This window comes from Parasteatoda tepidariorum, chromosome 7, assembly GCF_982258835.1.
Source record: "Parasteatoda tepidariorum strain Cologne lab strain chromosome 7, Ptep-v5.0, whole genome shotgun sequence".
Classification (NCBI taxonomy): domain Eukaryota; kingdom Metazoa; phylum Arthropoda; class Arachnida; order Araneae; family Theridiidae; genus Parasteatoda; species Parasteatoda tepidariorum.
Window position 1 is genome coordinate 57,366,109 of NC_141761.1, and position 14,782 is coordinate 57,380,890.

The 14,782-nt window shown below is 29.2% G+C and overlaps 1 protein-coding gene across 1 annotated transcript in view; it reads left to right on the top strand.

The window, feature by feature from the left end:
* The window catches only part of LOC107453786 (uncharacterized), a 53,498-nt gene that overhangs the window by 24,228 nt on the left and 14,488 nt on the right, over positions 1–14,782 (top strand). The window contains exons 5-8 of the mRNA XM_016070735.4: positions 3,001–3,102; positions 7,026–7,198; positions 9,423–9,531; positions 13,131–13,298. Coding sequence (XP_015926221.3) covers positions 3,001–3,102; positions 7,026–7,198; positions 9,423–9,531; positions 13,131–13,298 — 552 coding nt within the window. The remainder of the gene's footprint in view (positions 1–3,000; positions 3,103–7,025; positions 7,199–9,422; positions 9,532–13,130; positions 13,299–14,782) is intronic.

Below are 14,782 nucleotides of genomic sequence, written 5' to 3' on the forward strand. Positions count from 1 at the left end.
ATGCAAATGTCGTAGGACGACATTACTCTGAAAAGCCAGATACATTTGCTAAATTCCTTCTATTCTGTTCTTTGTATGTGGGTAAAAAAAGATCTACATTCAGCTGAAGAATGTTTTGTAAAATTCCTGTGTACACACTTGTTTATTTACTCAACTTCCAGTTTTCGAAGCAAGATTACTTCCCCGGTGAGGAGGAACAATTCAAACTAAGACTGTGCAAAGTCAGACAACAGTGTATTCTACATTAAAATAGTACCTCAAAGATCTGGTATATATATTTTTTTCTATCTTTGAAACTGGAAAACAGTCTTTCTAAGGGAATTCGAATTAAGTATTTCTGCAGCACCGAACGTTTCATTTCATGAGTGCATTTGAAATGAAATTCAGTTTCTTTCTTTTTTCTCCGGAATTCAGTTGCTCATTGAAATTTCAAATCCGCGAGATAAAGCTTACTCTAAATGTTGACAATGCCGTGAAGTCAAATTTGCTAATTTATATTCAGGATTTATTTTAAAATTGAGAAGATTTTATTCCAAAGGTTAATTGTGAATTTTAAATTTTTCTTACTAGTAAAAAAGGAATATGGAGAAAATTTTACGGTAATATGTAATATTGCATTTTACCTAATTATAATTGTACTTTTAGTAATAATAATAATAAGAAGAAAAACAATATAATTTTTTTGTAATGATAAGTTCTAAGCAATTCATAAAAACATATTGCGCATTATTTAACCCTTTAACGGGCCCTTTATTTCTAGTAAAGGTAAGTTAAAGTACTTTTGGAATTGAAATTGTTTTGAGAACAGTAATTGATATAAAAAAAAAACTCATTTAGTTTATAAAAATGGCCATTTTTTTTGGTGGTGAATATATTTAACATGACCTATTTGGAACTTACTGACTTTTGTTTTTCTTTATTTATAAAATAAATTCCTTAAATGCTACAAGCTTCAAAAGGAATTATGTATTTTATACTTTTATACGTTTTTCAAAAGTGACAAATGGTTACCAATTTTATTCAAACTCACTTCAAGAAAGCTGAAGTTATTGAAAAATGGAAACCCGAATTAAAAGTGGTAAAACGTGGTGGTAAGTATACTTACCACGGCCTTCAAAAGGGTTTAAATACACATCACTTCTTACACCTTATTTACTTTTAAATTATTAAAAGCCAACTTATTTTTGAAGCATAATGGTTGTTCTTCTAGTCTTCATAAGAGGACACAACTAATGCTATGAAGTCTTAAAAATTATATAGCTTAGGAAAAAAATAATAAAATAAGGAAAAATGGGTTATATGGAAATAAATGAGTAATACTTATTGTTACAGATTCAACTTTTTACTGTTACACACGCAGAAAAATATTTTCTTAGGTATATTATTTTTCTAAACGTATTATTATGATTGTAATAAATTTCATTTAAATAACATAAATTTTTGTTGATTAAAACACTGTTAGTATTTATCTTTAATCATTAGTCAAAGTGTGAAGCATTTCAAATATACGAATACGTAGAATCATGAATTTCAGATCTTAAAATACATACTAGCGTAATATGCAACATAAGCAATATCTTGGATCAGTTAAATAATAAGAGTTTTTTAGTTAGTTAAAAAAATCTATCAACAGTATTTATCTTTAATCATTAGTCAAAGTATGAAACATTTCAAATATTAAAATACGTAAAATATTGATTTGTAGACTTAAAGATACATACTGGCGTAATATGCAACATATGCAATATCTTATATTGGATAAATAATATCAGTTTCTTATTTGCTAAAAAACTATTAACTATATTTATCTTTAATCATTAGTCAAAGTGTGAAGCATTTTAAATATACGAGTACGTAGAATCATGAATTTCAGACCTAAAAATACATACTAGCGTAATATGCAACATAAACAATATCTTAGATCAGTTAAATAATAAGAGTGTTTTAGTTAGTTAACAAAAATCTATGAACAGTATTTATCTTTAATCATTAGTCAAAGTATGAAACATTTCAAATATTAAAATACGTAAAATATTGATTTGTAGACTAAAAGATACATACTGGCGTAATATGCAACATATGCAATATCTTATATTGGATAAATAAGATCATTTTTTTTATTTGCTAAAAAACTATTAATAATATTTATATTTAATCATTAGTCAACGTGTGAAACATTTCAAATATACGAATACGTAGAATCATGAATTTCAGACCTAAAAATGCATACTGGCGTAATACGTAACATAAACAATATCTTAGATTAGTTAAATAATATGACTTTTTTAGTTGGTTAAAAAAACTATTAACAGTATTTATCTGTAATCATTAGTAAAAGTATGAAACATTTAAAATATTTGAATACGTAAAATAGTGAATTATAGACTTAAAGATACACACTGGCGTAATATGCGACATATGCAATATCTTATATCGGATAAATAATATCAGTTTTTAATTTGTTAAGAAAACTATTAATAATATTTATCTTTAATCATTAGTCAAAATGTGAAACGTTTCAAAAATTAAAATTCAGCAAAATTGGGAATCATAGACCTAAAGACACGTGATAGCTTAATATGCTACACAAGCCATTTCTTAGATCTAAGAAAACAATATTCTTGAAGTTGATAAAAACCTAAGTAACACAAGAATTACTAAAAAAGAATAAAATTGAAGAGACCCAAGTCTAATTGAGCTGATTTTCCATGGGATGTTATCCTTTACAGAGATCAGATGTTTGATTAACTAGACGATGATAGGTTGAAAAATTTCTGCTTGCTCAATTGAACCTTGTTAAGCACATCTGCATGGCTAAACTGTTTGTGGCGTAACTACCACTACGATTATTAAGCATCAATTCACTGGTATATAAGACATGCTAACTTGATTCAATTTAGAGGTACCTTTTGATAGATGAAGGATGGCATTGTCTAATGATCTTTTCCCCACGTGTTTAATGCTTGCACAATAAAAATTAATTATTAATTTACTTTTCAGAATGTGATAGTAATCATTATGGCCATAATTGTGATGAAAATTGCTTGTGTGAAAATGGAGCTACTTGCAATAAAATGAACGGAACGTGTCGTTGCGCTCCAGGTGAGGATTTCAATTAAATAAACAATTCAGTTTTACAGTGTACTTTACACCGAATTCTATTTTAAGTTGATAAAAACTAGCTAATGTATGCTTTGTGGCGTTACGGGTAATCTGACTTGTCAAGAATAATGTCTTAAACAAGTTACATAAACCCTACTAACTGGGGTGCAATATTTTTCCAAAACAAATGTTGAGCTAATCAAAATATTATGGTAAGAAACACTTTATTTCAAATAAAAAATTAAGCATTTATATACACTAATCGAGATATATTACCAACAATGGAAAATGCGCATGCGCAGTCAAATTATGCTAGCCTGAAAAACACTTATTTTGGCGTACTTTGAGTATATAGCAGTCGATTGTTTAGGATCTAGTGAGAGATCGGGTAAGATTATAACAGAAACAAGTCTGATCGATACAAAATGTTTGTATGTTTTTGTTGTGTAATCAGGATAATTATATCTTAATTTTTAAATGCTTGTCAATTGTATTAAATAATTTCATTGTATTTAATTGCTATTCGCCTCTGTTCTGTTAAGCCTAATTCAATTTTGCCTCTCTGTGCCATAAATATGTTTGATTTACAAACTAATTTTATTTCACGAATTTGTGTGCATGAATCCTAAAATAACCGTTCTTTCTTTCAATAGCATCGTAAATAACTTTCTTGACTCTTATAAGTACCATATCTAATTGTTATCATAAATTTTCGCATTACTTAATTCAAAGAATAGGAACAATTGATGATGCACTATTCTTGATGGAATTTTGGTGTGAACTGCTATACACAAATAACGCAAAATTTCTTGTGTTTCTCTAAGCTAGTGGCATGAATATATCAATAGTAAGAGCCCTATTTTATCGTTGAGCTGTGTTTAAACGAGCAAAATTAATTATTCTGAAACGTTTTTCTTACAAATTTTCATATGTTTTATAACATTTTTGTTTTTATAAGAAACAGAAGAAAGTAAATTATTGATTTTAATGGACGTCTTAAAAAAGAAAATTAAAAGAAAAAGATTTCTTACAGGTTGAAAAGTTTAAAAGTCTTAATTGCAATTTAAAAAAAACAACATCGAATTAAAGATTAGTGGAACTGTTCTTTTAACCAAAGTCATCAATTAACGAAAATAAAAGCTAAGTAAGTATAGAGCATCTGTTAAAAACAGAGCAGTTGAATGGTTCAAATACTTGATTTAATATAATTAAAAAATGATAATTATTTGTGGATATCGTAGATATTAAAAATAAGTCAAATTTATAAAAATTAGCTTTCAAATTATTTTTAAAACTAAAAATGTGTTCATCATTACCTGTAGTAGAAGAAATAGATATTATAATTGCTAATAATTTTTGGGGGAGTTTTTTTTTTTTTTTTAAAAAAAAAACCGTTCTTTAAAAAAAAATCCTGTAAATTTGCTTGTGTTCTGTTCAGCGAAAATAGATAGTGGAAGTAACCACAGATTTACTGTTTATCGCCAACATTACCTACTTTCTTTGCGGATACGTACCTAGGTTAGTAAAACAACTTACCGTATAATCCGCGTCTGGCCACTACTTCCAGCAAACCTCAATCAATTATTTAAAGTTTCAAAAGAAAGGAGGTTAAAATTTTGTTTACAAATATACAGAAATACTAATTTGCTTTCAAATATACAGAAATATTAATTATAGTTTAAACAAGATTTGTTTTTATATATATGACATATAGAAAGTGACAATAAATGAATTTTGAAAAGTAAATTAATATAAAGGAAAAAAAAGGTTAATAAAAAAATATTTATTTTTTAGTTCTCCATTAAAATTTTGATTTCCAGATATTAAATAATAAAAGAAAGTAATTAAAATGCTATAATAATAAATAAAAAATTAAATAGAAAAGATATGTACAGTATTTACAACATATAGGTAAACATTCCAAAACATATAATAATTTTTTTTTAATTTAAAATTTCAGAATATACTATCATTATCAGAAAGAAAATTCATTACTACTAATAATTGGGTTTTAAGTGTATTGTTAGTTATAAATTGTTTATGCCAAGTTGGTAGATTAGTGATATTCGATGCACGAGTATGCCATGAAGCTGTATAGATGCATTCTGTAAGATAGTGTTCTGGAGTGCCCAGAAGGCCGCACGTGCAGTGATCATTATCTGAGATTTTTAGAAATTTAAAATAACATGGAAAAGGACCATGCCCAGTTAGAAACCAGATTTCTTGTTTTGATGGTATCGTCTTAAAATAATCTACTTTATTAATAATTTTATATAATCTTCTTCCCTTATCTGAATTGTTCCAATAATTTTGCCAAATTTGTGATAAAGAGTTCTGAAGTTGATTCTTAAGATGTGTGATCGGGAAGGGATATGAGTAATTTTGTTGTTTAATTGTCGATAATTTAGCCAGGGCATCTGCATTTTCATTACCTGTTCTGTCATCATGTGCTTTAATCCATGAGATAAATATATTTGTATTAAGGAGTAATTTTTGTATTTTAGCCGAGAGTGAATTTTTCGTGCCTGGGTTGATTATAGAGTATAATACTGCTTTAAAATCCGACCAGATTGTATATTTTTTAGATGCCTTACATGAAGTCTGTGATTTGATGAATCTAATGCATTCTTAAATAGCAAGTTGTTCAGCTTGGAAGACTGAGTTGTTATTATTAATTGTGTAATGATTAGAATGATTTATGTTGAAGAATGCAAAACCAGTTCCAGTATTTGTTTTCGAACCGTCTGCGAAAAAATTTTATGGATCTAAGCGATTATAGTTTTTACTTTCTGCTAAGCTGATTAAATTACTGATAGACTGAGAAGGGTGAAAAATCGTTATTGTTTGCTTTTCCTCGTAAGTACTGTATTGATAATTTATATTGTTACAGGAAATGTCTTTTTTAAGTTGAGTTATGATAATTGAACGCGACAACGACGCAATCTGTTCTGAGAGAGGTGGGAATCCCGCTAAGACTTGTAGAGCAGCTGTAGGAGTGGAATAAAAGGTTCTTGTGATATTCAGAAGAAATTTCCTTTGGATTGAGTCTAAAATTCTAGAGATTCTATGCGAGATTTTTTGTGCCCATGTACATGAACCATGGTCTAAGGATGGGATTATTACAGTTTTTTATATGAGTTTACGAGCTCTCTGGCTTATGCCTCAGGTTTTTGTATTAATTTTAGATGAAAACAGATTTGTCTATTGATAAATTGAGATTATTACTTGTTAGCCAATTTTGAATAACATTGAGTGTGTTGTTAGTATTAACTTCTAAATCTCTTCTTGAATTTCCAAACGTTACATTACCTACTGCCGGTTTCTCGCTGAGTCGGTGATTTTTTTCATGATTGATCATTAGTCAGATAATGATTATAACTTCATTCTCATAACTTCGACGCCAATCAGCCAAAGCTGATGCTAAGTGACAGGTTGCTTTGTTTAGTTTCGCTATGAATTTTTACTGAACGGAGTACAGCCCAGCAATGCTGATGACAGAATGACCCCTGTCTAGTAGATATATTTTTAAAACAATTCTGAAAATATGAATGCCCATTGTTGAGAGCAATTCTGAAGAGGACTGTTTCATAACACTGAGCAGATTTACTTGTGCTGCACATTATTTTTCCTTATGTACTTAGTATGATAAGCACTGCTATTACAAACCGTAAAAGCAAACTTTTATTTAATATTAAATTATGGAATAATGACCTCATAGCTGTGCTTATTCTGAAAGTTTCGAAATTGCGGAATTTTTTTCTTTCATTGCATCTATTGGCAGAAAACTAATTCACATTTATAGAGTACTAAAGCTTACCAATAAGTAATGTTTTGAACACAACAAAATGTAGAACGTCTTCGACTCATTAGTATGTGCTAAATGAAAAAAAAATTCTATAAAACATAGAAATGTTATCTTTCAGGTTTCACTGGAGCATATTGTGAAACTTCTTGTCCCATGGGCTCGTTTGGAAGTCATTGTGAAAATATTTGCCAATGCAAAAATGGAGCTAATTGCAAAGTGCGAGAAGGAGACGAATATAAATGTTTATGTAGACCTGGATACATAGGAAAGTTTTGTGAAATGAAATGCCCAGTAATTACAAATTTTTGGTGCTCATATTAATCCTATTTCTTTAAATCACTTTCAGAAAGAAATTTTACAGTTTTGTTAATTTTTTAGACTTCCTATCGCGCTATTTAAGTAAAACATTAGTATACCACGGGCCGACCAGGTGGCCGAGTGGTTAGCGTGTCTGACTGCGGAGCCATTGGCTGCTGGTTCGAATCCTACTCAGGGCATGGATGTTTCTTTCTCTCTCTGTGTTCGATGTCCTTTCCTCTTTGTGGAATGTGACCCGCCCTGTAGACGGGTTTGTGGTAGTGTAACGTGGGCGACGCTGCTTCACCGCCGTGGCTTCGCCACAGGAGCCCACTGGGTAACGAGAAAAGAGTAGCAGTTCTGTCATTTTCTGTGGCCAATGGGACAAACCCCAAGTGCCCACCATTAAAAAAAAGTATACCACGGGAAAAAATGAGCTTTAATCCTATTTCCGAATCTTACATATAATAACCTCCTTATTCTGAATAAAAAAAAAACCTGTTTTCCCCCATAATCCACAATTTTCCGAGAGCACCATTTCCCTTTATGTTTATTAATTTTTAATGCCTGTGTAACTATGAATTGGTTTTAAATGAAGTAAAAAGGATTGTTTTTAACATTAAAATTCTTATAAAGAGTTGAAAAGGTGAACAGTTTAAAAATGTGAGAAAATATAGCAAGGAGGGGGATTTTAGGGGATTTACTCCCTCCCCAAGTTGCAAAAAATTCACCAAAAATTGCTTATTTTTTAGGACAATATTTAATCGAATTTCTACATATTCCAGCAAGCAATTTCCTAATTTCTTCCCCGAACCCCACCAATATCAAAAATATTTCACCTCAATTTTGGATAAAGTGGGCGAGAAATGGAGAAGGCAGGAAGCCTTTATACAGTGAATCTTTCAAACTTTTTCTCGAAAACTGCAACGCCTCTTCGAATGTGAAAAATGATTATTTTAATACTAAAATTTCTTCTGAGAAGCTAGGGCAATCAAAGTTCTAAGACATGAACAATAGTAGCAAGTAATCATTTCCTATATATTTTAAGCTTCTAGCCCTTTCTTTCCTCTTAATTACTTTGTAAATAATTTCACTAAAAGTAGTGGCGGTCGAGTTCGAAAATCTCGCGAGAAAAATTGGAAATAGACAAAACGAGGGCACCTTAATTTTATATATATATATTTCGTATTATTCAATATATATATATATAATTTATAATATATATATATATATATATATATATATATATATATATATATATATATATATATATATATATATATATATATATATATATATATATATATATATATATATATATATATATATATCGCGCATTTTCATTATCGCGCATAAGCTGCAAGTAAATAAAACTCAAAAAATAAGTTCAAAATGAAGATAAAACAAATGAAAATTACAGAAATATGAAAAAAGGGAGAAAAGGAAAAAGAAAATAAAAAATAAAGAAAGAAAATAAAAAAAATAATATTAAAATAATCCGAAAAAAAGTTAAATTCTTTTTTAAAAAATCCGGAAAATAAAAATTATAGTCTTTTCATCGGCCCACACGATTATATCCGCAAAAAGAGTGCTTTCTAATATTCTCAATATTGGACTACTCTTCAATATACTCTTCAATATTCATAATACTCCTCAATTCATAATACTCTTCAATATTGGAAAGCACTATATTGATACAATATCAGAAAGCAGTCTTTTTTGCGGATATAATCGTGTGGGCTGATGAAAAGATTATAGCTTTTATTTTCCGGATTTTTTTAAAAAAATTTATAATTTTTTTTCGGATTTTTTTATTATTATTTTTATTATTTTTTTCCTTTATTTTTCATTTTCTTTTTCCTTTTCTCCCTTTTTTCATATGTCTGTAATTTTTCTTTGTTATATATATATATATATATATATATATATATATATATATATATATATATATATATATATATATATATATATATATATATATATATATATATATATATATATTCAAAAAATTCCAGCTCCGTTCACCTGATCATATATTAAAACTTATCAATACTCTTGCTCTACAGAAGAAATTGAATTTTGAGAGAGAGAGTGAGAGCTTAGATGATTAACATTACAGGGGTTTCAGGTTATTCCTCCTTATGTAAAAGATAAATAATAACTTTATTATTTATTAAATATAAATTATTTCTAATTTATTCCCAAATTTACTTTATAGGATGAAACTTATGGAAAGGACTGTCAAAATAACTGTACATGTGAGAAAAATAGTACTGAATTTTGCAATCACTTAAATGGTAACTGTAATTGTTTACCTGGTTACAAAGGTGAGAAACAAATATTTTTCACCACTTTAATACATAGAAATTTTATTACTCATGAGACCATTATAAAATATCAAAGCTCAACCAATTATAAATATTTTGCAAAATTGCAAGCATTTGTTTTATATATAAATTTTCTTGAGTGGTATTCAAATTAAATTATGCTACAGAATTTCCACAATTGTTTTATGCCCAATCACCTTCCCCATAATTAATGCATGACATTTAACGATTTTAAAGACTGAGAAAGAAATTGAAATGTAAATAACTTTCTCTTCAGCATTTCATTGTACATTTTATACAGTTTACACGCTATTTCAAGAGATTAATATGTAAAGATTAATATGTAAGCATTCAAGCAAGCTTCAAAGAAGGATTAATATGTAAGCATTAAAATCGATTTTAAAATTACACTTTTACAAACTGGAACGTGTATTCAAATACTCATCTACTTGAAATATAATTTCCTATTTTTAAAAATAATTTGACATAATTTTTCAGGCTAGGCATGGTAGTAGAAACCCTCCAGCACGGCAGCGGGTACTTAAGATAAATTTTCTTTTTCCTTTTAAAAAGCAAACAAATGGGAGAAAATTGCTGAAACTCCTTTTTAACCTCGTTACTTTTTAAGCTCTGAGCTTGTTTTAAATAAAAATTAAAAAGCTGTATTTAGAGAGCACCACAAGTGACTAAAAGTAAAGATTTTTATCCGTTACTTGATAATAGGTTTAACTGCATAACTTTTAAATGTATTCATTACTTATTCCATTAAAATTTTATTTAAAATTCAACAACGAAAAGTTAGTGTAAAATTTTTAAGGACTTTAAAACTACTATTTTTGTTATATGTATGTTAAATTAAACTAAGTTTTTACAGTAATAATCTCTGTCTGACTGCGTACTAGTCGCAGACAAATTTGAATTTATACAATAAAAAATGGTATACTCAAATTTCACCAAACTTTCTTCGTTTTTGACGAAACCGTTTTTTGATATATGCTCCGAGAGAGCATTTCGTCAAAGAGATAAAATAACTATTGTCACTTCTACGAGGAAACATATTTCGTTAATCTATTATTTTTCCAATAAAAGAGTAGTGCCTAACGTATGCCTAATGTATCTAATAATCACTTCGGCATATTGGTTTTCAATATACAACCGAGTCAATGTCTCCCTAACAACACAAGAAAGGTACCTAAATCAAAGAGATAAATTCCACCTATGCCCGAAGGGAGATTGAAACCGGGTTCCTCCTGGCACTTCTCTCAATGCATTAAGATGAGATTTCAAGTGGATGAGGCATTTTCGTCAGAAATTTGAGAGTTCCCGTTTTGTTACATACCTTATGATTTCACGACGAAATAGTTCTGAAAATTGAGAAAACCTCTTCCATCGGATCCTCTTCCATTCGTAACTGGTACATGTTAAGCATCTGCATTCACTTATTTGAATGAGTAATAATGTACCTGATACAGATCAAATTAATAATGTTTTTAACAATCCCAACATTCATTACGAATATATAATTTAAGAATATTATTTGAAAACTCTTAAAGGAAAATCATATTAAGCGACTTTTAATAACATTCCAGTTTTCAACAATAACCCTTATGCCATGATTAGTATTTTCACTACTAACTTCATCTATTTTTAAGTGACCATGGTTATCTATTTTACATTTTTTTTACATCTCGTCGCTTTGAAACTAAACCGTGGTAACTCAAAAAAGCAAGTTTCTCAGGAGAGCGATTTCTAACTTTTCAGGAACTTCCACCGCAGGTTGACTCGAAACTATGGCGACTGTTGCAAAATAGTTTACATTAAAAAAACCCTGCTTTTTTTAAACATTTTTCATTGAACCAGGCCTGATTCTTGCAGCATTTCTAATTTTGTGGTAATTTCGAAATAAGTAAAGGTACTTTGAGTTGCAACACTTTTCTTTAAAACTTTTATTGAAAGTGGAGAGGTATTTCGAAATACAACGTTGTTCTTCAAAATATCCTCCCGAATATTAAATATTTCCTTTCAAATTTTGACATTTGTGTAGGAAAAAAATCGCTCTCCTGAAAAACTTGCTTTTTTGAGTTACCACGGTTTAGTTTCAAAGCGACGTTATCTCCTCAAATGTTTTGTTGCAACTGGCACACTGCTACACTATTCCCTAAAACCAAGATGGCGAATCGCGCCAAAGCGATAACGATTTATCTGCCCTCTAAATTAATTTTATGGAACTATTAAGATAACACGTTGTTTCTCTAAAAGGGTGATTTTTTTACACAAAATGACCCAAATATCTCATTTTTCGATTTTTTTTGAGTTACTACGGTTTAGTTTCAAAGCGACGATCTTTTATAACTTTAGTCATAGCACCTGGCAATAACTTCCGTACATAAATAAAATAAAAAAAATTGCCACAAAAATGAAATACTTTGCTGTGGACATTTAAAATTTTAAGAAAATGAAATTGGTAGTAAGTTAATTTACCAAGACCACTAGCGTAAGATTAAAGATAAACTATTACTTCTCACAATCCTTCTGATTGCGCAGTAAAAATGAATTATCACAAAGAGAGGGTAGCTATTGTAGTCTTTCATTGTTATAACCTTCACTTTATCATCAGAATTATATTGTCCTCGAAGTTACCATCAGGAATGTTTACATTTCCTTAATTGGTGACCGAAAATGCTTCGCCAAACATTGTCGGGACCTTGTATTAAAGTAATTTTTAAAGCTGTTTTGCAAAAGCCTCCCGATTACTTAAATGCATAACAATTTGTCACTTTCTCAAACTTTTACACATTCTTACTCTAAGGTCTTCCTTTTTATGATATTTCGTAACAGCATTCGTTAAATTTTGATAATAATTTAATATAATTCATAATTTCTTCTTCCTACCTCAATATTCAAAATTAATAATTATTTCAACAGTAAATAATGCAGGTTACAAATTAAATCTCATTAAATATTTTTATTAAGTTATTTAAAATGTAAATTCCAATACTAACAATATTAGTTTCGAAAAATATCAGGTTCATCTTCATGGTTGGTCAGACAGCCCAATGTGGGCCAATGCCCTCCTCTGAAGATTTATCCATAAGGACTTCCGATTTATCTTTGATCTCCATTTCTTTTCATTAATTGTAAGAAAATCAGACTCCACAGAGTCAGCCCATCTCAACCGCGACTTTCCCCGTTTTCTTGCTCCAGTAGGTCTAAAAGCAATATCTTTTTTATTGTATTGTCATTACTCAATCGACTAAAGTGAGCCATTCTATTTATTTTTATGTATTTAATAATATTGAGTTTTTTATAAATCTTGTACAGTTCAAAGTTAAATCTCCTTCTCCAGTTATTGCCTTCATTTTCACCACCAAGTATTTTCCCGCAAAATCTTTCTCTCAAATATTGCGATACAATTTTTCTCCAGTTTTGTCATTGTCCAGAAGCATATGTCAAGACTGGCCTGACAAGAGCTTTGTAAATTGAGAACTTTGTTTTTCTAGAAGGAAACCTAGATTTAAAAAATCTTCTCAGCCCATAGACAGCTCTATTTGCCAGATAGGATTGGTTTAATGATAAGTTCATTAATTATTAATATACAGGAAAGAAGTGTGAAAAGAAATGTGATGCAGGTTTTTGGGGTATTCGCTGTGAAAATGCATGTGACTGTGGATATAATGTGACTTTTAATGAAGACGCATCTGGATGCAATCACGTGACTGGAGATTGCAACTGCCTTGCAGGATGGTATGGATCAAAATGCACTCAAAGTAAGAAAATATATATTGCATTAGTTCAGTTAATTTTTATGTCTAAATTTAGGGTTAGCCTAAACGATTCGATGGACGGTTTATTTACATGCATTAAACTTACCAAGACAGATAATGTGTGCAAAGAATACAGTCAACAAATTCTGTTTAATATGATCGTCCTTTGTTTCTCATCACACTTTCCAACTACTCTGCGAAATTTTCCGGATTAAATTGCAGAAATAAGAACCGGCTACTCAGAGTGCCTGTACTTTTCACCGCAAATTCGATTTTTACCGGAAAATGTTGCGGAGCAAAAAATTTCATGTACTTAACTGTAAAAATTTCCGTAAAATCACTGAACCAACTTAACTAATTCACTGCTTTGATGCTAATGAATTGCTTTTCTTTAACCCAGTCTTAATCACTTTAAAAAAAGTATTACTATAAAAATTACTGTAAAAATGAATTTTACGGATCATGCATTTAAAGAGTTGGTACTTTATACCGTAATTTGATCTGGAGTTTTTTACAGTGTAGCCCATTGAATAAAGATCTTTTATCGGAACAAATTTGGGGAAAGCTGAATTTTGTCAGTTGTTAATACCTACTGAAAAAGTATTTCCTCTAAATTTGTTATTAGTGGACAGCAATTTCATTTTTGATGATAAATTAAAAATTTGAGAAGAAATTGTCAAGGAATTCATTTATTTCTAATTATAATCATATTTTAGTCACTATTCACGCAAACTTTATCAACTTAATACCATTTTACTCCTGAAACATATTCCTTGCAATGAATGTCTCAAATTTTCTGAAAAAATAATATTCTTGTGTAAAATAGCTAAAACAAAATGACTTCTGAAGTGAAACAAGAATGAATATTAAATTTATATTTTTATTACATTTTGGGAACAAAACTTTCATTTTTAATAATATTTAAAAAAATATCAGAGTTTTTTACTTTTCAAACGATATGGATACTTCCTTTTAATATTAAACTACCCTCATATACTTTTCTTCAACCCAGTCTTAATCACTTTTAATCTATTTCAATTTAGATGTGTTCAACTTGAACAATGTAGCTAACCTCATGTAGCAATAGCATTACCTCAACCTCATACTAAGCAATTGCAAAACAACAAATTTCTCACTACTGGGAATTTGGATCATCACTTTTTTGCAACATTTTTAATCACAAATAAAATTATCATATTAAATTTAATACAATATTTAAAACAAAACGGTGTTTCAATCGTTTGTTTTATTTATATATTTCGGTTTTTCAATTAGTGACTCTTGTTTGCATCCTATCTCCTGTATGGCTAGTGCACATGATAAAATAGCTTCATAACTAATAAAACTTTTTATTTCAGAATTAGTATTTATTAATTCAAACAAAAGACTACACTGCTTTTAATATTAACAGCTTTATAAAATTGACTTCTTAAAGATCACTACATCTTAAAAAGGCTTCAGTTTTATATTTATTGCTTCTTATCTCA